The sequence below is a fragment of the Canis aureus genome, chromosome 3 (assembly GCF_053574225.1).
Source record: "Canis aureus isolate CA01 chromosome 3, VMU_Caureus_v.1.0, whole genome shotgun sequence".
Taxonomy (NCBI): domain Eukaryota; kingdom Metazoa; phylum Chordata; class Mammalia; order Carnivora; family Canidae; genus Canis; species Canis aureus.
Window position 1 is genome coordinate 18,641,066 of NC_135613.1, and position 21,329 is coordinate 18,662,394.

At 50.6% G+C, this 21,329-nt stretch overlaps 1 protein-coding gene and 1 long non-coding RNA gene across 5 annotated transcripts in view; one reads left to right on the forward strand and one right to left on the reverse strand.

The window, feature by feature from the left end:
* Positions 1–21,329, forward strand: part of CMIP (c-Maf inducing protein) — a 231,038-nt gene that overhangs the window by 125,597 nt on the left and 84,112 nt on the right. For all 3 annotated transcript variants that reach the window (XM_077890964.1, XM_077890965.1, XM_077890966.1), the window contains exon 2: positions 16,982–17,107. In XM_077890964.1, the coding sequence (XP_077747090.1) occupies positions 16,982–17,107 (126 nt within the window). The remainder of the gene's footprint in view (positions 1–16,981; positions 17,108–21,329) is intronic.
* On the reverse strand, positions 17,630–20,100 carry LOC144310223 (uncharacterized). 2 transcript variants are annotated; one of them, XR_013375928.1, is made up of 3 exons: positions 19,785–20,100; positions 18,400–18,497; positions 17,630–17,779 (listed from the first exon to the last, which is right to left on the reverse strand). It is a non-coding gene; the product is annotated as an uncharacterized LOC144310223 (long non-coding RNA). The 2 variants fall into 2 exon arrangements; XR_013375927.1 differs by lacking the exon at positions 19,785–20,100 and adding an exon at positions 19,150–19,333.

Sequence of the window (21,329 nt, forward strand, 5' to 3'; positions counted from 1 at the left end):
ACATTGGTGAATTTGCACAAAGGAGCATGTCCTTGTAACCTGTGCACAGATTAAGCAGAGTGTGACCCCTCCGCCCCGACATCCTCCTTGGTCCCCCGTCCAGCCACTACTCCCCCAAAGGTGACCACCACCCTGACCTTTATCAGTATCTGTCCGTCAAATAAAAGGGCTTGTGCAGCATGTACTCTTGTGGGATGGAACTCATCCTGTTGCTGAATAGGCATAGTTTGCTACTACCATCGGCAGATGGTTCTCCATTGGGTGAATGCGTGTGACTTCTTTATGCATGTTATTACCAGGAGCATCTGTGAAATGCTGCTGACAGTCTTGGCGACGTGCGATCAGTGTACACTTTCCTGTTGAGGAGCTAGCTCCTGGGCACAGAGGGTAGGGATAGAAGTAGCTGTAGCAGACCCCGCCACGTCCTGTGCCAAAGCGCTGTGCCAGTTCAGACTCCGCCAGCAGCGTGTGAGTGTCAGCCTCTTCCCCATCCTGGCCATTACTGGATACTATGTTTTTCCCCTAGTTTTTAAAATTATGGTGAAATACACAGGAAATTGATTACTTTAGGGGCCTCTGGGTGGCTCAGTTAAGTGTCTGACTTTGTTTTATATGTATATTTTTTATTTATTTATTCATGAGAGGCACAGAGAGAAAGAGAGGCAGAGACACAGGCAGAGGGAGAAGCAGGCTCCATGCAGGGAGATGTGGGACCCGATCCCAGGACTCCAGGATCATGCCCTGGGCCGAAGGCAGGCGTGAAATCGCTGAGCCACCCAGGAATCCCAAGTGTCTGACTTTGACTCAAGTCTTGATATCTGAGTGCCAAGATTAAGCCCCACATCAGGCTTTCTGCTCAGCAGGGAGTCTACTTTTCTCTCTCTTTCCCTCTGCCCCTCCCCACTGCTCTCTCTCTCTCTCTCTCTCTCTCTCCCTCCCTCCCTCCCTCCCTCAAATAAAATCTTTTTAAAAAAGGAACTGATCACTCTACCCGTTTTTAAAAACATACAGTTTCGTGTCACTAAGCATATCACACTGTGTGCAGCTGTTACCCCCACCCATCCCCAGAGCTGTTTTCCTCTTGCAAAACTGAACCTCTGTCCCCAAGGAACACTAACCGCCCATCCCCCTCTTCCAGACTGGCGACCACCACTCTCCTTTCTGTCTCTAGGTATCTAGCCACTCTAGGTCCCTCCTGCAAGTGTAATCATATAATATTTGTGTTTTTGTGTCTGGCTTATTTCACTTATTTCAGTGCTCTCAAGGTTCATGCAGGGTTATTTTCCTTCCTCTTTATGGCTGAATAATATTCCACCGTACGTATGTACCTCAGTTTTCTTGTTCACTCACTCGTTGATGGGCACCTGGGGTTGCTTCCACCCTCCGGCAATTGTGAATCATCCTCCATGAACATGGGTGTGCAGATATCCATTCAGGTCCCTACTTTCATTTCTCTTGGGCATATTCCAGTAAGTGAAATTGCTGGATCATATACTAATTCTGTGTTTGATTTTTCTAAGGCACCTCCACACTGTTTTCCATGACAGCTGCAACATGATGCGCTCACACCAGCAGCGTGGAGGTTCCACTTATTCCATATCCTCTGCCAACACTTGTGTTAGTCTGGGGTTTGGTTTTTGTTTTGGTAACGGCCATCCTATTGTGTGTGAGGTGTTGCAAGTATCTTTTTTTCCAAAGCCATTCTGTGAAGTGTGTAGTGATCACACGGTGGTTTTAATTTGCGCTCAGGATGAAGTTATGATGAATTTGTCTGGATGTCTGCCTTGAAGATGGGTTGTTATACTCTGGGGTGTGGTAGGTGATGCTAGTCACCATCAGTGTGATTTCTAATTATTGTGATGGAGCTGGTACACAGTAGGTGTACCCTACATGCCTGTTGAGCTGAGTGAAGTTACTGGTGAGAGTGACAGCTGGGTACTGGCATTCCAGAGGTGAGAGCATAAAGACCCCCTTGGGCTGTGGATGGGATGACCCGCTGCTATATGTCTTCCTTTGCAAGATGTTACCTGTTCCCTTCCCAAGTTCTTATACCAGCATCTGATCGCAACCCAAATTCAGCATCCTGTGGAATAGAAGAAATAGAAAAGTGTCCACGACAGAAACAAGTGCTTGTAGCGACCGCTGTGCCCCCACCTAGGAGCCTTGAAATGACATCATACCTTCCTAAGTGGCATATGAAAGACCAGCCTTGAAGCTCTGACCTAATCTGGCCACGTCCATTTGGGTGTGATTTGTGCAGGGCAGCACCTTCTGGAAATAGTGAATCTGCATGGACTCAGCACTTTGGGACTGGCACTGGTCTCTGGCAGGCCTGTGCCCAGATGGCACTTGCTACCTGTGCAAGGCATCGTCCGTAACCACTTTGGTCTTCTAGTGTGTTGAGGCCAGCAGTCAGCCATATATTTTTAATCAGTGCCATTTTTGTTTGTACTAGAGCTTTTTCCCCCTAGGACAGGAAAGCCCAGTGACGCCATATGCTTTATATCCCCAAGGGCCCCTTTCTTCCTCTTTCTCCTTCTCCCCATCTTCCTCCCTCTCCTGCAGCCGAGGGGCTGCTCTGTGCCATTCACAGATACCAGTGTTATCGTTACCATCATTATGGGGCTTCACAGTAATTACAAAAGTTGGGCGAGGGTGAGGCAGGATTTAAGTCTTGGCTCCATGGCTTCTTTGTGACTCTTCTGCTCCGTGCCTCATTGACATCATCTGTAAAATGGGAAGAAGATGCTGCACACCTTAGGGTGTTCCTGTGAAGATTAACGGGTGCTCAGGAAGTCCTGCATGTGTTCAAGCTCCATGAAACTAGCTTCCTCCCACGCTCAAGTTTTCATGGAAGGTAGACTGTTTCCGTCTGTGATGGCACAGGCCTGGCCAACAGCAAGTTGGCATCTGACCAGGGTCTTCTGTGATCTCAGAGAAGAGGTGTCGAATCCTGTTGGAGAAGCATGAGTTGCTGAAGGGTAAGGTGGGTGGCCCTGAGGAAATGACCGCATCCTTGGAGCATGGAGCATGGTGAATGTTTCCGAAACTTGTGTCTGCTTACCACTGGTGATGCTTAGCCACTTGGGGTCTAGCTCGGGGGCCTGCAGAAGGATACCAGCAAGGAGGAACAGAGGGAGAGGGAGAAGCAGACTCCCCGCTGAGCAGGGAGCCCAACTTGGGGCTCGATCCCAGAACCCCGGGATCATGACCTAAGTCAAAGGCAGATGCTTCATTGACTGAGCCACCCAGGTGCCCTCAATAATGTTTTATTAGAATATAGCCACAGTCATTTGTGTATTGTACGTCGCTGCTTTCACATCACAACAGCACTGTTGAATTACAGCAGAGACCGAATGACTCACAAAGCCTACAGAATGTTGTATGAGCCTTTACAGAAAATACTTGCCAACTTTTGGGTTAGATCAAAGGGCTAGGGCAGCCGGGGTGGCTCAGCGGTTTAGTGCTGCCTTTGGCCCTGGTTGTGATCCTGGAGACCCCGGATCAAGTCCCGCGTCGGGCTCCCTGTGTAGAGCCTGTTTCTCCCTCTGCCTGTGTCTCTGCCTCTCTCTCTCACTCTGTATGTCTCATGAATAAATAAATAGAATCTTAAAAAAAAAACACACAAAGGGCTAGAGTTCCAGTCCTGGCTTCGTTAATCACTGGGAGAATGGCTTGAGAACAAGTCATTTCTCTTCTCTGGGCCTCACTGGTCTCAGCTGTAAAATGGGATCCTGACGGCACCAATCTCATGGGTCATTCTAAGGAGTCAGTGGGAAAATATCTGCCAGTGGCTGACACACATAGGCACATAGATGGTCCTTGATCAAGACACCCTGGACATAGAATAATGTGACACATTGAAAAAGCAGGATCCCTGTTCTCAGGAGCTCATGGCACACAAACAGCTGACCTTAATACATAGGAATTAGGCGTGCCCACCTGTGAGGACACAGAGACAGATGCCTCTGTTTCCAGGCTGTCCCAGGCCAGTTTTGCCCCAGCTGAATTACAACCATCAACTAGAATATGTTCTTTTTTTTTTTTAATGTTTTTTTATTTTTATTTTTATTTATTTATGATAGTCACAGAGAGAGAGAGAGAGAGGCAGAGACACAGGCAGAGGGAGAAGCAGGCTCCATGCACCGAGGGCCCGACGTGGGATTCGATCCCGGGTCTCCAGGATCGCGCCCTGGGCCAAAGGCAGGCGCCAAACCACTGCGCCACCCAGGGATCCCCTAGAATATGTTCTTAAAGACCAAAAAATTCACTGTCTGATCCCTGCTGGTCTCCTTACATCTGGAACACCACACGGGTACAGAGAGGCCTGCATGACATCAGTGTGTGATCTGAGTTAAATTACTACTGATATTAACAAAGAAAAATACAGTTGCTGTCCTTAGCCTTCCACTCAGTGCTCTAGAGCTGTGATCTTGAGCAAATGTACCCTTTCCTTTTGTAAAAGCATCTGTGCCGAGCACGGGGAGGACACTGGGACACACAAGGGAGCAGAGCTGGCCCTTTCTGCCACTGTAGCCACAAAGTTTCTGTTTTGCTACCACTTCCTCTGTGGCTCTGAGTCAAGTTTTGAGAAGGGTGCTGTCTCTCCTGTGGGGCTAAGAAGTCCCCTCTGTGGTAGATGTGCTCTGCCTTTTAAGAAAATTGAGCTCTGTCTCTGGCCTGATTCCATCCTCCAAACTCAGGAATCTCTGTCCTTTCTAAGGCATAACTACCTGTGCTAGACACTCTACACAGGAGCTTGTTGCCACATGAAACTTCCCTGTGATTCCCCACAAATGGGTGTCTCTTGGGCTTAAATATAAGCATTTTACCCTGTGGCCACCCAAGAATCCCACTCCTGGGATATTTACCCAGATACTTTTATCTCTGTTCTGCCCCCTCCCCTCCAAAATATGTACAAAAATGTTCACAGCAGCTTTATACACAGTAGCCTAAACTGGGAACAGCCAAGGATCCATAGATATCCGTAGTACATAGAAAGGAACACTGTTCTGGAATTAAAAAGAATAAGCCACAAACCTATGCATTTACAGACACGCTGAACAAAAGGAGCCAGACACAAAAGCCTGTTGCCTATTGTGTGATTCTATGTGTAAGAAGTTCAAGAACTGACTTATAGTGATAGAAAACAGACAGAGGCACCTCCAGGTCATGCAGATGGGGGAGGCATGAGGGAGCCTGCTGGACGGCTGGAGGCATCCCATTATCTTGACCTGGGTGGTGGTTGTGCAGGGCTGAGCCTGCCCCCAAAATATACCCTGCTAAACACATTAAACCTGTGCCCTTCCACCCTCACTGTTTATGTTTGCCTTAATTTAAAAAAAAAAAAAAAAAAAAAAAGGAGAAAGAGAAAGCCCAAGAATTGGAGAAAGTTGGGTGGTGGAAGGCTGTGCACAGGTCTGGTCCCATCTCAGGCCCCCTCAGGAATCTTTGAACCTTCCTGTTCATCCCACAACTTCCTGTTTCCAGACTTGGGGGTCCTCCATGTGCGGCTTCCTGGACTTTCTGAGCCCTCTGCTGGGAGTGCCTGGCACTCCCCTCCCCACCTAATGCAGCTCAAAGGTCACTCTGAGAAGCCTTCCCCAACGTTTCTGCTCTGTTCCTTGTCCTTTGTACCTTACGTTTCTCTATTACAGCGCTTATCACATTGTGTTGTTGTTACCTGTGTGCACCTCTGCCCCTACTTCCCATTAGGAGGCCCACTTGGGCACACCCTGGTCATCTGGGGCTCCCAGGGCAGTGGCCAGCAGAGTGACCAGGCATCATGGTATAGAGGATACAGATCTGACCCCTAAGTCAACAATGTGGCCCTTCTGCTGACCACTGGTGACCTGGGGCCACCATTTAACTGCTCTAAGCCTCCCCTTCTTCCTCCATGAGACAGGGGTCCCAGCAGTGCCCATTTCCCAGGGGCCTTGTGCAGAATAGGCAGGATGGTGCCTATGGACTGCCTGAGGGTCTGGCATCTGAGATTGGCTCGACTGCTGCTGCTCCCTGACAATATTTGCTGACTTGGTGGGTGGAAATGTGCTGACTTGTGTCACAGCCCCCAAGAGCCTCGATCAACTTCTCGGACGGCAGAGGTACCCAGGGGCACAGATGCAGAGCACCACGCCCTGGGGACTCAGATTTCCATCCCACGGTGGTGACTGAGGTTGGAGAGTCCGAACATGGAAATATCAGTTCTTCCTCTGTCATTAAGCCTCATGAGCCATTTGCCCATAAAAGGGGGCAGCTGCCATGACTGGACTCATGATTAATGAGCCAGAACATGCCTCCTGACCGTCTCCACCGAGTGCAGTCGGTGGAGAACAGCCTTGGCCTGCCCCGACTGGCCCTGCCCTCCCAGCCAGCCTCCAGGCACTGCTCTGCCAAGGGTAGGCAGCAGGGAACGGGGCTGGCGGCTCTGGCACGGAGGGCTCGGTGGAGATGGAGCCAAGAGGCTGTGGGCGAGTGAGTCTGGGGGAGGCAGTGTCTAATACACGAGGTCCTGCTTGTCATTGGTCTTCCAGAGCCAGCTGATCACCTCTGTGCTCAGGGCCAACTCCAGGCCGGAGCACCCCTCTCCATCCCATCTTTCTGGAGTCATCTGTGGGTAAGGGAGGAATTTGGAGAACATTTGCACAAAGCCCATTCTTCCTTCTTGTTGAAGCTTGAAAATAATCACCTTGGTATAATGAGCTCCTGCTTGGCACCTGGCACTGTGTTGGGAGTTGAATTCCTTGAGCTCAAGCAGACGAGCCCTCACCATATCATGCCCCTGCCTTCAGCCCTGTCCTGGCTGCCTCTAGAGCCACCCTGGTATCCCCCTTGGAGTTATACTAGCAAGTTCTCCCAGGTGCTGAGCACAGGAGGGCACTTCATTATTCTCTGCAGCACCTGTAAGATAGGTATGCTGTTACCTTTTTTATTACAGTGTAATTATACCATAAAACTCCCCATATGGGTCATGTGGAAACTCTGGTTAACTTCTCCACATGCCTGCACCATTTCACGTTCCTACCAGCATGGATGAGGGTTCCAGTTTCCCCATATTTTCTCCAACGCTTGTGATTCCCTTTTTAAAAATAGCCATCCCAATTGATGTGAATACTATTCTCATTTTTTCAAGGGAGAGAAAGGAGGCTCAGAGAGGCCAAGTCACTTGCCTGAGGCCACACAGCCAGCAAGTGAGAGAGCCTGGATTTGACTCTAAAACTTGTGATCTTTTTTTTTAAGGACTTTATTTATTTGAGAGACAGTGAGTGTGTGTGAGAGAGAGAGAAAGCACAAGAGCAGGGCAGAGGCAGAGGAAGAAGCAGACTCTCCTGCTGAGTAGGGAGCCCGACGGAGGGCTCCATCTCAGGACTCCAAAATCATGACCTGAAATGAAGATGGATGCTTTATGGACTGAGCCACCCAGGCACCCCTAAAACTTGTGGCTTTTCAAAAAACCTTTTATTGAAGCATAACATACATGCGTAGAAGTATACATACTGTGTCCTGCTTGATGCATTTTGACATTGTGCTACTACCAACCTGAATTAAGGCCTGGAACAGTGCTGAACTTCCAGAAGGGGCCTCTTACCGCTTTCTGGTACTGTTTCCATTCAGGGGTAACCAGTAGTGTACCAGCTCATCCTGGTTCTTCCGGAACTTTCCTGGTTTTAGTGCTGAACATCCAGTGTCTCCAGAAACCCCCTCAGGCCCAGGTAAAGAGACATCTGGTCACCCCAGTAACCAGTACTCTGACCTCTCACAGCATGGAGTAAGTTTTGCCCACTTCTGGACTTGATATAAATGGAAGCAGCTACTCTGTTACTTCTGTGGCTAGTTTCTTTTCCTCAGTGTTGGGTTCATGCAGTTTGCATGCTGTGTGTAGCTGTAGATCATTCTTTGTCGTGTTGTGTTCCATTGGGTGAATATACTGCACATTCTTCATCTTTTCTTCCATTGCTGGACGTTTGGGTAGCTTCCAGTTTGTTCTAGTCTGGGGCTGCGGAGTGCTTAGGCAACATGTGTGTACAGGTCTTCGTGAGAACATATGTCAATATTTCTTCATAGGAATGGGACAGCTGGCTGCATGGGGTGCATGTGTCCAGCTTTAGCACATGTGAACGCACAGTTTTCCAAATTGGTTTAGCAGTTTCAGAGCATTCCAACTGCTCTGTATGCTGAGGCTTGTCACCGTCTTTTCCCACTTGAGCCATTCTGCCTGAGGATGGTGTGGTAGTGTCCCCCTGTGGCAGACCCCCTCTGAGGTTTAACTCACTAGCTGTTGTAGACATAAGCCAGGATGTGTACCCTGAAGGTTTCGATTCTCCTCCCAGCTCTGTCCTGAATAGCTGTGTGCAGTTGGCCAAGGCTCAGAGCCTCTACTTAGTCTATCACGGGGGGTGATGGTAATACCTGCCTCCCAGTAGCTGGAGGGGGGAGGGCCATGCAGAGGTGGGAGGTGGGCCAGGGCAGTTAGCAAGGTTGTTCCTGGCCCCTGGGCCTGCTGCCAGCTCCTCTGGGCCTCAGTGGGAGCCAGGGCTGGTCCCTCCATGCAGGCTCCTTTCTAGACTCACTTGGTCAGTTGCTCAGCTGTCAGAGGTGCCAAGGGGCAGGCACAGGTGAAAAGTGCCATGCCCTGAGAACACAAATTTCTGTCCATCAAAGTCCCTCATTTTCCTGGGTCACCTGCCTCCTCCCTGGATCCAAGACTCCATGATTGTAGGGCTGTGTCCCTCACCTTCACTGCTGTGTCCCCAGATATTGGCACTGGGTTGCCCACATGAGGGGTTCCACTTGTTGAGTGGCTATGTGAATTCGGTCCTGAGGTGACCATTGCCCTAGCCACATTCCATGAGCTCAGGAGGCCACAGGAGGCCACTGCACTGGATGGTGCACATACAGAGTATTTCCATCATCACAGAAAGGTCTTTTGGACAGGGCTGACCTAGAATTCCTTATGCCATGCAGAACTTCATTATTAAGTTCCCTACAACCAAGAAAAGAAAGTTAAACCAAACACCATAAAACACAAGAGTGTATTTTTCTCATGAGAGATTTTCTTGCTCAAAACCAAGTTGCTTTTACTTGACACATAATTCTAACACTCTTGGTGTTCTGATTCCACAGGCTACAACAGAAGAGCAGTAACTTTGTGAGGTAGGGTACAGGGGAAGGTACGTTGGCAGCAGGAAGAAGTAGCCATCTGGTGCCAAGGGAATGGTTGGAGAAGCCATCCAAACAGACACAGCATCTCCAAGTCAGAGGCCAGTAAGCGGAGCAGCAGGCAGCTCTGTGGGCTACAGCTCACCAGTGGATGGCGGTACTAACAGTGGCCCTGGGGCAACCAGAAAAGCTGAAATTATGTTGGGTATCTTTGGTTTATGGAAACAAGGGGAGGGGAGTGTGAAAGGCATTTGAGGAGATTTGCTCCGGGACTGGGGCCCAGACTGACCCACGTAGCAGCAAATTGTTACCGCCGCTTTGCTTTTGCGGTACAGCTTTCCCTTTGTGGGATTAAAGAGAACATCAAAATATTTTGACAGGCCTTGCCCAAATGAGCCTGTGTGGGTTTCTGCCCTTGAGGCCGAGTGGAGCCGTAGGTGGCCTGGGGACCTGTGGGGCTGGGTGGCAACAGGCAGGCAGATCCTGACACCCTGGCTGTGCCGGGCTCTGGTTCTGGCACCCTCTCAGACTCTGGCTCCTGTGTGCATAGCACATGTGTGCACTGTGCATGCCCATCAGTACGCACGCTGGGATGTGGATCTGGCTGGAGGGCTTGGCAGAGCATGGGGTGGAGGTCGCAGTCCTGGCAGGTGTGAAATGGAATCCTGGCTCTGTCTCTTAAAAGCAGGAGTCTGTGACAAGTGTCATCACGTCCCTTTGCCTCAGTTTTGTCTGTAGCGTGTGGATCAACAGGGATGAATACAGCCCCCTGCAGTGTTATGTACAGTGGAATGAGATCATGCCTGTAAAGTCCTCTGCGTGATGCTGGCCACATGGTACCTCCTCCATACATGCCAACCAGGGGGCACTGGTGTCTTTCTCTGTGGGAGGGGCTTCATGAGGCTTGGGTTTGCAGAGCGCATGTCCTTTCTTGTCACTAAAAAAATATGTTACTGATTATTCACCATACCCAAAAGGTTTGGAAACCACCCAGATGTCCTTTAGCTGATGAGTAAGTAAACCTGGCCTGGCGTATCTATTCAGTGGAACACTACTCAGCCATAAAGAGGGACAAAGTACTGATACGTGGTTCGCTACAGATGAGCCTCTGAAATGTTACATGCACAGAGCTAGAGAGAAGGGCCACGTGCTGTATAATTGCATCAATACGGAATGTCCACACAGGCAAATCAGTGGGGACACATAGCAAACTGGTGGTCAGCAGCACTATGGGGGAGAGCTCATAGGGAGTGACCACTTCACGGTCTGGAGTCTCCTTGTGGAGGGCTGAAAATGTCTTAGAACCAAACTGAGACAAAAGTGGCACAACATGGGGAATGAAATGCCACTGAGTTGTACATCTGACAACAGTTAAAACTGAGACAAAATTTTATCTCACATGAATTTTCTAACAAGCAGCAGGGGGAGGTGAGCTGAAACCCACTCCTCCCATCTGAGCACTTTGGTGGCACCACCATGGAGGGAATGGTGCTGTGGTTATTGTTACTGTTGTCGTCGTTGTTGACCATCCATGGGGACTGGAAAGAATTTCCCTCCCCTCTGACCAGATATCTCTCTTTTGAGGCCAGGGTGTGTGTTGAGGGGGCAGGTGGCAAGAGCAAGCCCTCCCTCATTCGAGCTGGGCAGTGCCACATGGCATCAGGCTGTGTGGAGTGGCTCCCTCTACATGATGACTCAGGCAGCATCCACACGGGCACAGAGGGGACCTGTCTGTGGTGTGGCTCACCCAGCAGAGTACAGGAGGCATGGGCCACTGCCCCCACCCCGTGACAAACAGCCTGTTTTTGTCCACCCAGGTCCCCAGTGGGGGCAGGGTTCCTCAACTTCCACATTCCCAGGCCTGGAGAGGTAGCTCATGGAGGGTGTTTCCAGACCTGCTTCTCCTCTTGGGGCCTGGGAGCCTCTTCCCTACTCCCCTTCCCAGGACTGGTGCTGGGCACCTTCCCAGCACGTACCTTGAGTCAGCCTGGAGCCTCATCTGGGAGGTCGCAGACATCATGATTCATGTTGGCTTTGAGAGAAATCCCCATGGAAACCAGCAGGCAGGTTGGGTGGGAAGGAGCCGGCTCCCTGGAAAGCAGGGGGAGGTGAAGACGGGGGGCCTCGTGGAGGGTGCTGCTTCAGGGGCCTTTGGTCACCCTACTCCCTGCCCATTCTGACGTGGGAAGTCTGACGAGGTGCCCAGTTTGGAATGTCAGCTCTGAGGGCCTTGGGGGCCCAATGGGCGTTCTGATGAAGCCCCTCTAGGCTCTGCTGTATTGAGCCCAGATCCAGGCATGGAGGAGACACCAGAGATGAAGCTCATCTCAAAAACAGAAGCAGAAGCAGAGTGTTCTCTCTCTGAGGGCAGACACCGGGAACTCCCCGAGGCTGGCCTCTCATTGATCCTCAGAGCAAAAGGACAGAGACCCCCCTGCCCCGACTTGTTCCTCAGCCCCTGGAAGCATCCCTGGGAACCCAGACCCTGGCTTACAGACTTCTGGGTGCGCTGTAGTCACCTTGTGGGCAGTTGGCGGCCAGGCAGCCCCTCTGAACTCACATGGGCCAGAGCATGGCTTCTAGCAGGACCCAGCCAGGCTTGGCGCCCAGGATGAAAGCCACCACCCCCGCAGCCTTAGCCAGGGCTCCCCAGGTCTCTTAATATCTCTTTAATGAGAGCAATTTGGCAATGATGTAAAATATGCTCTTACCCTTTGTCCCAGTAATTCCATTTCTGGGAATCTGGCCTAAGGAAATAATCCTAAATATAGGGTAGAAAAACATGTTTCACAAGGATGTTCATTGTGGAGTTGTTTATAGTAGCATAAAATGGAACAACCACACTGTCTATGGTGGAGGCAGAGCAGTGATAAAATAGTGGCCAAATGTCTTATAGCCACTAAGTGATAGTTCTGGAAATTACTGTCTAGGATATAGGATGCGCATGTGATGTAACATTATGAAAAAAAAAGAAAGAAAAAGAAAGAAGAAAAGAAAGAAAGAAAGAAAGAAAAGAAAGAAAGAAAGAAAGAAAGAAAGAAAGAAAGAAAGAAAGAAAGAGAAAAGACAAGTTACAAAATCAATATGTACCGTATGACTTGGGCTGTGTAAAGAAAGATCATGCATAAAGAAATCCTTAGGAAAGTAGTACATGCCAAAGTGCTAATGAGTGGTCTTGACATTTTATCTGAAAGGTTGCCTCCCATTCATCATCTTCCAGATTATCTATAATATTCATGCATTGCCTTTCTTAGGTTGGAGTTATAATTTACATTCAGGGAAATTCATCCATTTGGCATTCAGATTTGAGTTTTGACAAAGGTATACAGCCAGGCACCACCATCATTGAGATACAGAGTACTTCTATCACCCCAGAAAGTTCCCTCATGCCCCTTGGTAAGTGGCCCCACCTGTGCCCCAGCTGCTGCTGACCACTGGTCTGATTTCAAGCCCTGTAGCCTTGCTCATTCCAGAATGTCACAGAAACAGGAATCGGGCAGTGTGCCTTGTCCTGCTCTTACACGTAGAAATAACTTAGTCTGCTTATTGTCCTCTTACATGTACCTCGCAGAGCTGGATTTCCTAGCTTCCCTCAGGTGGAGAATTTCATTTTTCCTTTCTATCTGACTCAGCCTTTACCCCATGTAGGAATCTCCTCCGCTGTAGCTCTGATCATCGTGTTCAGATTACTGGGGAATTATCAGTTATCTGTGAAATTGTCCCAGCCGTGTGAAAGTACCTAGGACGAAGGAGGTCCGTGGCCAGTTCTGGCTCACACCTAACTCTGAAGAGCAGCATCAAGGGGCTTTCAGGCCCGATCCGTCCCCTTTTCCTTGCAAGCTTCCCGGGCTCCCGCCTAGGCTCCGTCTGGGGAGGTGACACTGGTGACAACATGGCAGCAGTTAATTCCTCTTATAATGAACATTTTATCATAGGATACTGTGAGACATGCAGAAAAGTGACAAAGGCAGTACAGAATTTCCATATACCCCAAACCCACTACCCTGGTGGTGACCATCTCACAGAAACAGGTTACATTTGTCACAGCGAATAAACCAGTACTGATATGCGTTATTAAAGTCCATGCTTTATTCAGTTTCCTACGTTTCTACCAAATGTGCTTTTTTGGTCCCAGGACCCCATCAGGGATCCCACAGTGCATGGAGTGGTCAGTCTCTGTAGACACAGGCTTCTCACAGTGGGGCAGTTGCTCGAGCTTTCTGGGTTTTGATGAGTACTGACCAGGTGCTTTAAGGAATGTTCCTCAATTGGGGTTTATCTGATGTTTTTCTTGTGGTTACACTGGAATTATGGGTCTGGAGGAGGAGAACCCCAAAGATAAAGTTGATTATTTCTCACAGTAGTTCCTTTTATTGGGCTTTTCAGAATGTTCCAGATGCTGTGCTAAAGCCCTCGACAGATTGGATCTCCTTTAATGCTTCTAGTAATCCTGTATATTAAATTCTCATTCTTACCGTTGAATGAAATGGGCTCAGAGAGGTACAGTAACTTGCGTAACATCACACAGTAAGAGGCTCAAACCCAGGTCCTGTTGATTCTACAAATTTTACTTTTAGCCAGTATTGCTTCCAACAGTGGGAAAGCAGTACATCTGCTATTAAAAACCAGTATGTATTTATTTATACCCAACCTTTCCCCAAAAAGCCTGTGTTGCAACTTCTAATCAAGGCCACATTGAGGCAGCCGAAGCAGGGTCGTGAGAAAGGCAGATACAGGCGGTTAGCAAGCCCTGCCTCCTGGAAATCGCGCATGTCAGCAGCGGTCATCTCCCCAAGTGTGCTGCCACGGGCCTGGCACCGTCACAGGGCAGTACAAAGCCTCGTCGTGCTCCAGGTCCCTGAGGAGACTGACAGGTGTGCTTTCAGAGAAAGGAGGTTGGCCATTTGCTTGGTTTGAATAATCAAGTCCTAATGATGTTCAGAATGGGCCTTTTTCTATCTTTATATTGCGTGGTATGGTCTGGCAGTCTTCCAGATGTGCTAGCGGCCACATCTTAGCCCAGGTCTTCTGGGGGTACCAAGGGGTCAGCGGGCTGGAGTTTGGAGGCCAACTGGACCTCAAAGAGGGAGAGAGGTGGGTGAGCCATATAAGAAGGCCTCCAGCACATCTGGTACCCAGGTGCCATTGCTTCCTAAAGGATATATATTTTTTTAATTTATTAAATAATTTTTAACTTTTAAATTTAAATTTTAAAGTAATCAAAACCTTTCATCTTCCCAAGGATGTTCTATATAGTGATTATAAGTGGTACATGGATGAACACTTTTTTTTTTAAAACACTTTTTTATTTAGGAAAATAATCATTTATTAAGAAAATAACTATTAGCTTCTAGATGCCAAGGTCTGTTTGGGCACTTGGAACAGAACAGGTGGAAATTCCTGCTCCCGAGTGCTGAAACACTAGCAGGGGAGACAGACAGTCAGCAGCAAACAATAAATATTTGAATGTGGGTTCAGAAAATAAACATATAACCAATCCTCCAAACCCCTGGTTTCACTGATATTCTCAGGACAAGATGTGCTGTTAGAGCTGAGTCACTGATGGCAGGATGTTGAGAACATAGTAGTGCATGGGCTGCTGGCATAGGGTAAAGGGTGAAGGGGAGCCTACACATTTGCCTCCGGGATGCACCAGGGTAACCGTCTGGGTCAGACACTGCAGCTGCAGGGATGGGTGTTGAAGGGTGGCCTGGTGCTGGAGAGAAAGGCAGGATGAATTTGGCTGCCCCTCACCACCACGCCTGGGTCCCAGCCTTGTTCCATGCCTGGACTCATGCAAGAACTTCCAGGCTGTCCCTGCTTCTGTCCCCTCTTCCTGACTGGTCCCCCTGCAGCACTTCACCAGGAACCCCAGCTGGACCCACAGGTCCCTCTTCCCAAGCCATGTCTTACTGAGCCTTCCTCCTTTTGGCCTCCTCCCTGAACGTGCCCCGCCTGTTCCCACCCCTGGGCCTTTGCACAGACCAGGGGCTCCAGGTTGTATTTTCCCTCCACCTCTCCAGGGCACTGCAGCTCTTAGCCCTGTGCATACTTTTTTTTGAATCTTGGTGCAGCACTTGCTATTTATTTGCCTATTTTGTTTTTTGCCTCTTTGTGCTACTGGGCTGCTGTCTTAGCCACTGCTGTATTCCCAGCACCCAACGTGTGGGCTGTAACATAATAGGTGCCCAATAAATACGTCAGATGAATGAATGAGTACATGAACAAATCGATTGATCAATCTCTCTTATTTCCTGAGCCTGGTGGGCAATCATATCGGGGAAATTTGAGTCAGTTTATGCCCTCAATCCTCTCCACCTCCAGCACCACCACTGTTTCTCAACTTTGGCAGACAGAAATGGACATTTAAGAGCTCATAGGGGTCCTAAATCCTGATGGTACAATGAACTCATCAGGCTGTGGATTTTAGATCACATCCCCTCTTACTGATTGGTTAGAACACTGATTCCTGAGTCACCAGCTCAGTTCAGCCCTGGCCAGCCCCCTTCCCAGCTGGCTGTCCATGAGCACGTCACAGGACACCTCAGCTTCCTCATCTATGCAATGAGATGGCCCTGGCACCCGTCTGTGGGACTCTTGTGAGAATGGAAGGAGAGAGCACTTGCCATGTATCTGGGGAGTGCTTGGCTTGGGAGAGGTTAGCTGTTACATTCTACCTTCTTGGCTGGGTTACACTTGCCTCTGATTCTGCTGAAGTACAGCTTCCTGGGGTCAGAGTGACAAGGACACCGCTGGTAGCTGGTGGCCAGCACCTCCCCCTGGCTCCTGGTGCCTTGTCTCTATAACAGGGAAGAGGGACTATGAATTTCTCTGTCCCCATCTGCACCCCAACATTGGCCAATGATAGCTGTCACTGTTATTTCTTTCCACACAAATGGTTGAGCCCTTGCCACGTGCCAGGCACTGGGGAGAGAGGACAGGGACCAGGACAGACAGGGGCCTGACACCTCCAAGCTGGAGTGTGGCCAGGAGACAGATATCCGCAGATGGCACACCATATAAGTCCACAATAATTAAATGGGGTGTGGGGAGCACTGGGGGTATGGGGAAGGATGTGACAAGGTGGTCTATAGCGCCTGAAGGGTAGCTGAGATGTCCCTGCAGAGCTGAGGCCTGGTCAGTAGAAGTGGAGAGGCCAGGGATTGGGCCACAACCTTTCTGGGCCAGCCTGAGTTTGTGGTGCCATGGGCAGCTAGGCCCGTTGGGGAGCACAGATGAAGAAAAGAAAGCAGGCAGGGCTGGAGGAAGGAGAAGGACCGGACCTGTGGGCCTGGCAAGGGTGGACGGGAGTGTGGGTTTCGTGCTTGGGCCACCGGGAGCTGTGAGAGAATACTGAGCAGGGAGGAGGGGTATTGAGTGTGCCGACTTGGAGCATGGCCCTGGGCGCAGAGTGGGGAGGTGCACATCTGTGCAGGGAGACAAGACAGAGAGACCGGTGGGGCCTGTGACTGCTTTCTGGGCTGGAGAAGGTGGTGGCTCGGCCGCAGTGAGGACTGGAGAGATGCAGGCTCTGCCCTATGCTGAGCCCCATGGACACCCCGAGGAACAATGTACAGGCTTTGCCCTCCAGGTGCCCCCAGTCCACACCCCCAAACACGTGGGCAAGCTTCCACCACAGCCCGTTCCCGCCAGCTGGGACGCTGCCAGCCAGGAAAGATGGAATTCCTTTGGTTCCCAGAGTTGCCCAGTGTCTGTACAGTGTGCTGGTGGCCGGAGCGGGGATGTGTTCTGGAACCTTCTGAGATGTGGATATCGTGCCTAATCTTTTCTTTTTCTTCTTCTTTTTTTCTTTCTGCTGCAGCCAACTGGGTACATGGAAAACTCAGTCTCCTACAGCGCTATTGAAGACGTTCAGCTGCTGTCCTGGGAGAACGCCCCGAAGTACTGTTTACAGCTCACAATTCCTGGGGGGACGGTCTTACTGCAGGTAGGAGAAGCAAACATGAGCAAGCAGTTTCTTCTGCCCTGCCCCCCGTGCTCTCACCCTCCGCTTTTCCCTCAGAGGAAGACGGCCATCTACCAGGAGGAAAGGTTGTTTAGCTTAGGGGGTGCTTTTTTCTCAGACGTAAGAAAGGTATAAACTGGGGCCCTCTGGGAAAAAGGAAGAGGGAATGTGCACAGACTGAGCTCCCACTGCATGCCTGCTACAGCCCAGGAGCTTTAGATCTCAGGCTTTGTTGTCTCTGAACAAACCTGAGACATAGGTCTTCTGATTTCCATTTTGCAGATGAGGAAACTGAGGCACAAAGGCATGTTGTTAGGCCTTAAAAGGCTATGGAAAAGTGAGTAAGCGAGGAGGAGGTTCTTCTTGTTGGTCTTTGGAGACTCTGATGGAAATATGAGCTGTCTCCTTGGAACAGGGTGCATTTCGTGTGTATTGGTCAGGGCTGTTGGTTGGAAATGACGCAAACATTCAAACTCTGAGGCAAAAAGAGAACTTGATGCTGTAAATATATTAGGGTAACTAGGCAGTAAAGACCTTCAGGAATGGCTTGATCCAGGAGTCAAATGATGCTAATATTCAGTGCCTCTCTCTCTTCCCATCACCTGGCTCTGCTTCTGTGTGTTGGCTTCATTGTCAGGGAGGGTCTCTCTATGCCTGGGAAAGATGGACTTCTGTCCTTTAGACATTGTGAGAGCCCACTTTCCTTCTAATGTCTTTCTATAAAATCTCATAGACGATTCTAATTGGCTCTGCTGTAGTCCCACACATCCCAGGGAATGCCTTACCCTAGGTTACATACCCACTCTTGACCATAGCCCTACCAAGACCTTAGGGTAGGTCCACCAAGAAAAGAACTGTGGCAGAAAAAAATTGCTGGAGTATATACACACGACATGTTCTGTTTCATTTCAGGCAGAGCCATCCCCATTTCCAGCAGGGAGCCCAACTCAGAAACTAATTAGAGAGAATGCACACTCTCATCATTGGGAGAACAGGCCTTTCTTTTAGGAACAATTTCTTTCTAACTCTGCCCCTCCAGGGAGATCTGCCCTGAGCCCAAAGAGATGCTCCCTAAAACGTGCTTCCAAAGTGGCCACTAGATTGCATAACAGCATTTGAGCCAAGAGGCACACAGTTCAGCCTCTGAGGAATGCTGGGTGCCACAAGCTGACTGTAACAGCTAATTCTTCCTAAAAATCCTGTTCTTTACTGTCACCTCTTGGAGAACGCCAAAACCATGCTGGATCGTCTTTTTTTCTTTTATGTGTTCTCACCTCTTCCCTCTTTGCCTCCAGCCTCTATCTGTCCTTCCGGCCCCTGTGGGCTGGGGCCTGAGCAGCCGTGGAAGATTCAGGAGGGCAATGATAGGGTTCTGTGGAGAAATTAAGAGGAGGAGTATAGAGAAATATCTGTCTGTCCCCTGTGCTGCGGGAGGAAGGTAAATAAGCCCTTCCTTGGCCCCATCCTTGAGAGGTCCAGGGCCCTCTGGGGAGCAAAGCTGTAAACACATGGCTACAGAGACAACAGCTAAAATAGAGGCATGTCCCAGAGGACTTGGAGCCCAGAGCAGGGAGTGACTCATTTGGCCTAGGGTTCCAGAGAGGGCTCCCCCGGGATGGTGACGTTACAGCTGGGTATAGAGGGGTGAGTAGGAGTTGAGATTGAGGGGGGGCGCATATACTCAGGGTGGAGGGAATGTGAGTACAAAGCATGAACGTGGGAGAAGGAGAGGCAGGTTCAGCGCCTATGAATGTGTCCAGAGCCGTGGGGTCACAGCCAGATCGTATAGGTCTTATTAGCTGAGTGAAGAAGCCAAGGCTATATCCTCAGGGCAGTAGGGAGCCACTGAAAGCTCCTAAGGGGTAAAGGGGACAATGGAAGGCAGAGAGGGCTGAATGTGGGAGTGCCAGAGGGAGGCAGAAGGGAGGGAAACCTCCAGCTGGAGGAGCCCCCATCTCCTTGGGTGTGTAGTAGTTGCTGCTTTGCCAGCAAGAGGGCCTCTGGGGCATGAGGGGGCAGCGTACCCCCAAGGAAGGCCAAACATCAGTGAGGCTTGGAGGGAAGTGAGGCTTGGAGGGATGTAGGTTGCTGGGCAGTGGAATGTCCCTTTAACCCAGGCTGTGGCTGCGGGCCGGCTGTGATGACTCGCCTGGCTGGGGCCACATCCGGCAGTGGCCTCACGTCAGAGCTCCCCCTGCTGAGCCGACAGGCGGGCCTGCTTCAGCATCCCCCTTGCTTGCTTGTTTGGTCTCTGCCCCCCCCCACCCCCCCCACCCCACTGGCTCCGTGGACAGAGGCCGGAGCAGGAGAACGGGAGGAGGAGGAGAGCAGGACTCAGAGCTAGGACTAGGACGGGGAAGCAGACACAGCCCTCCACCCCATTCCTTCGGGAGCCCAGGTGGGTGTAGTCCCTCTCCCCCCAACGCCTCGATCTCTCCCTTTGCCCCTTCCATCCGCTTCTACCTTGCTTCCTTCTTATCATCACCCTCCTCCCCCTTCCCATGATTCACGGATAGCTGTGGCCGTCTTGTTATATAAATGGGTTCCGAGTCATCTAGGAGATGGGCTTTGGGCTGGGGGCCCGTGTGGTGGTGAGATGGCTGGGGGGTGCCCGAAGCCCAGGGTGGGGCCCTGCAGTGCCAGGCATGGTGCCCCTCACGTGCTCTTGTGACAGGCAGCAGGATCCTATGCTTTGGGTTTGTCCTGGTTCATATGGCAGGACCGGAGCTGTGGCATCACCACAGTCCTCCCTGCTGTGGGTAGAGGAAGAACTGAGAAGCAGCCAGGTGTGCCTGGGGGACAAGGCTAACTGGACGAGCTTCGTCTGGGTGCTCTTGGTCAGCAGAGGATGAAAATGCCTTGAGCCATGCTGTCCGACAGCGGCCACTGGCCACACAACTATCTGCATCTGCGTGTATTACATCAAATTAAGAATGCAGAGCCCTGGGCCACTGGCCACAGTTGCAGTGCTCAGAAGCCACATGGACCTAGTGGCTCCTTATTGGACAGTCCAGACAAAGGACACTTCCATCATCACAGAAGGTTCTGCTGGACGGGCCTGGACCCTAGCAGTTTGCATTTTGACCCCGTGCTCCACCCACCCCTTTCCTGCTGGAGGAATTAGTCTTAGAGTGCTGGGGGGTCCGCAGTGTTCTAGCATCACTGAAGAGGTTCGTGTCCTCCTAAGAGCACGGCTCCTCCTTACCTAGGAGTGACGTTGGGGCTGCAGGGGTCCCCACCCTCACCTGCCAGTTTCTTCAGGCTCTGTATCCATGTGAATCTATTTCCTCTCCCTCCCTCTCTCTCCCCCTATTCCTCCCCCCATTCCTCTCCCTCTCTTCATCTCTCCCTCTCTCTCCCTTTATTCTTCTCTCCATCTATTCTTCTCTGCCTCTCTCTCTCCCTTTCTCCCTTTCTCCCTCTCCCCCTTCTCCCTGTCTCTCTTCATCTCTCCCTCTCTCTCTCCCTCCCTCTCTCCCTCCTTCTCTCCCTCTCTGTCTCCATCTCTTTCTCCCCTTCTCCCTCTCTCTCCCTCTATTCCTGTCTATTCCTCTCTCTCTCCTTCCCTCCCTTCCCCCCTCTCTCTGTCCTTCTCTCCTTCCTCCCTCTCTGTCTCCCTCTCTTCATCTCTCTCGCCCTCTATTCCTCTCTCTGTCTACCCCCCCATCCCCCTCTTTCTTCCTCTCTCTCTATCTCTGGCTGTGTCTCGCTCTGCTTCTGTTGCAGTTTCTCTCTCTGATGTCTTCCTCCAGGCCTCTCTCCACCCCAGCCCTTCTCTCTGTGCCTCTCGACCTCACTCCCTCTGTATCTCCCCCTCCCTCTGTCCCTCCCTCTCCACCCTTGTCTGTCTCCCAGAGACCTCCTTACAAAGCTGCTTTGTTAGAATTGGAATCGCGCCTCCCTCAGACCCCGGGAGCTGACCTATCTGAGTTCAGGGCAGGTTCAGAGCTACTCTCGGGCCAGCGCGCCTTCTCCCAGCCCAGGGACACCGAGCGCTCTGCCAGCAGGTCGAGTCCCCAGACAAAGGCGCCAGCCTCCCAGCCTGGTCCAATTGGTGTGTTTCTGGATGCTTTGTGTTTTTCAGCGTGAGCTCCCTAATGCCATGTTATTAGAATCCCCGGGTGCGGAAAGGGCCTATTTATCTTCTTTCCACCTTAACTCCCTTTGTGCTCCCGTTCCATTGTGAGAACGTAACGACATAAGA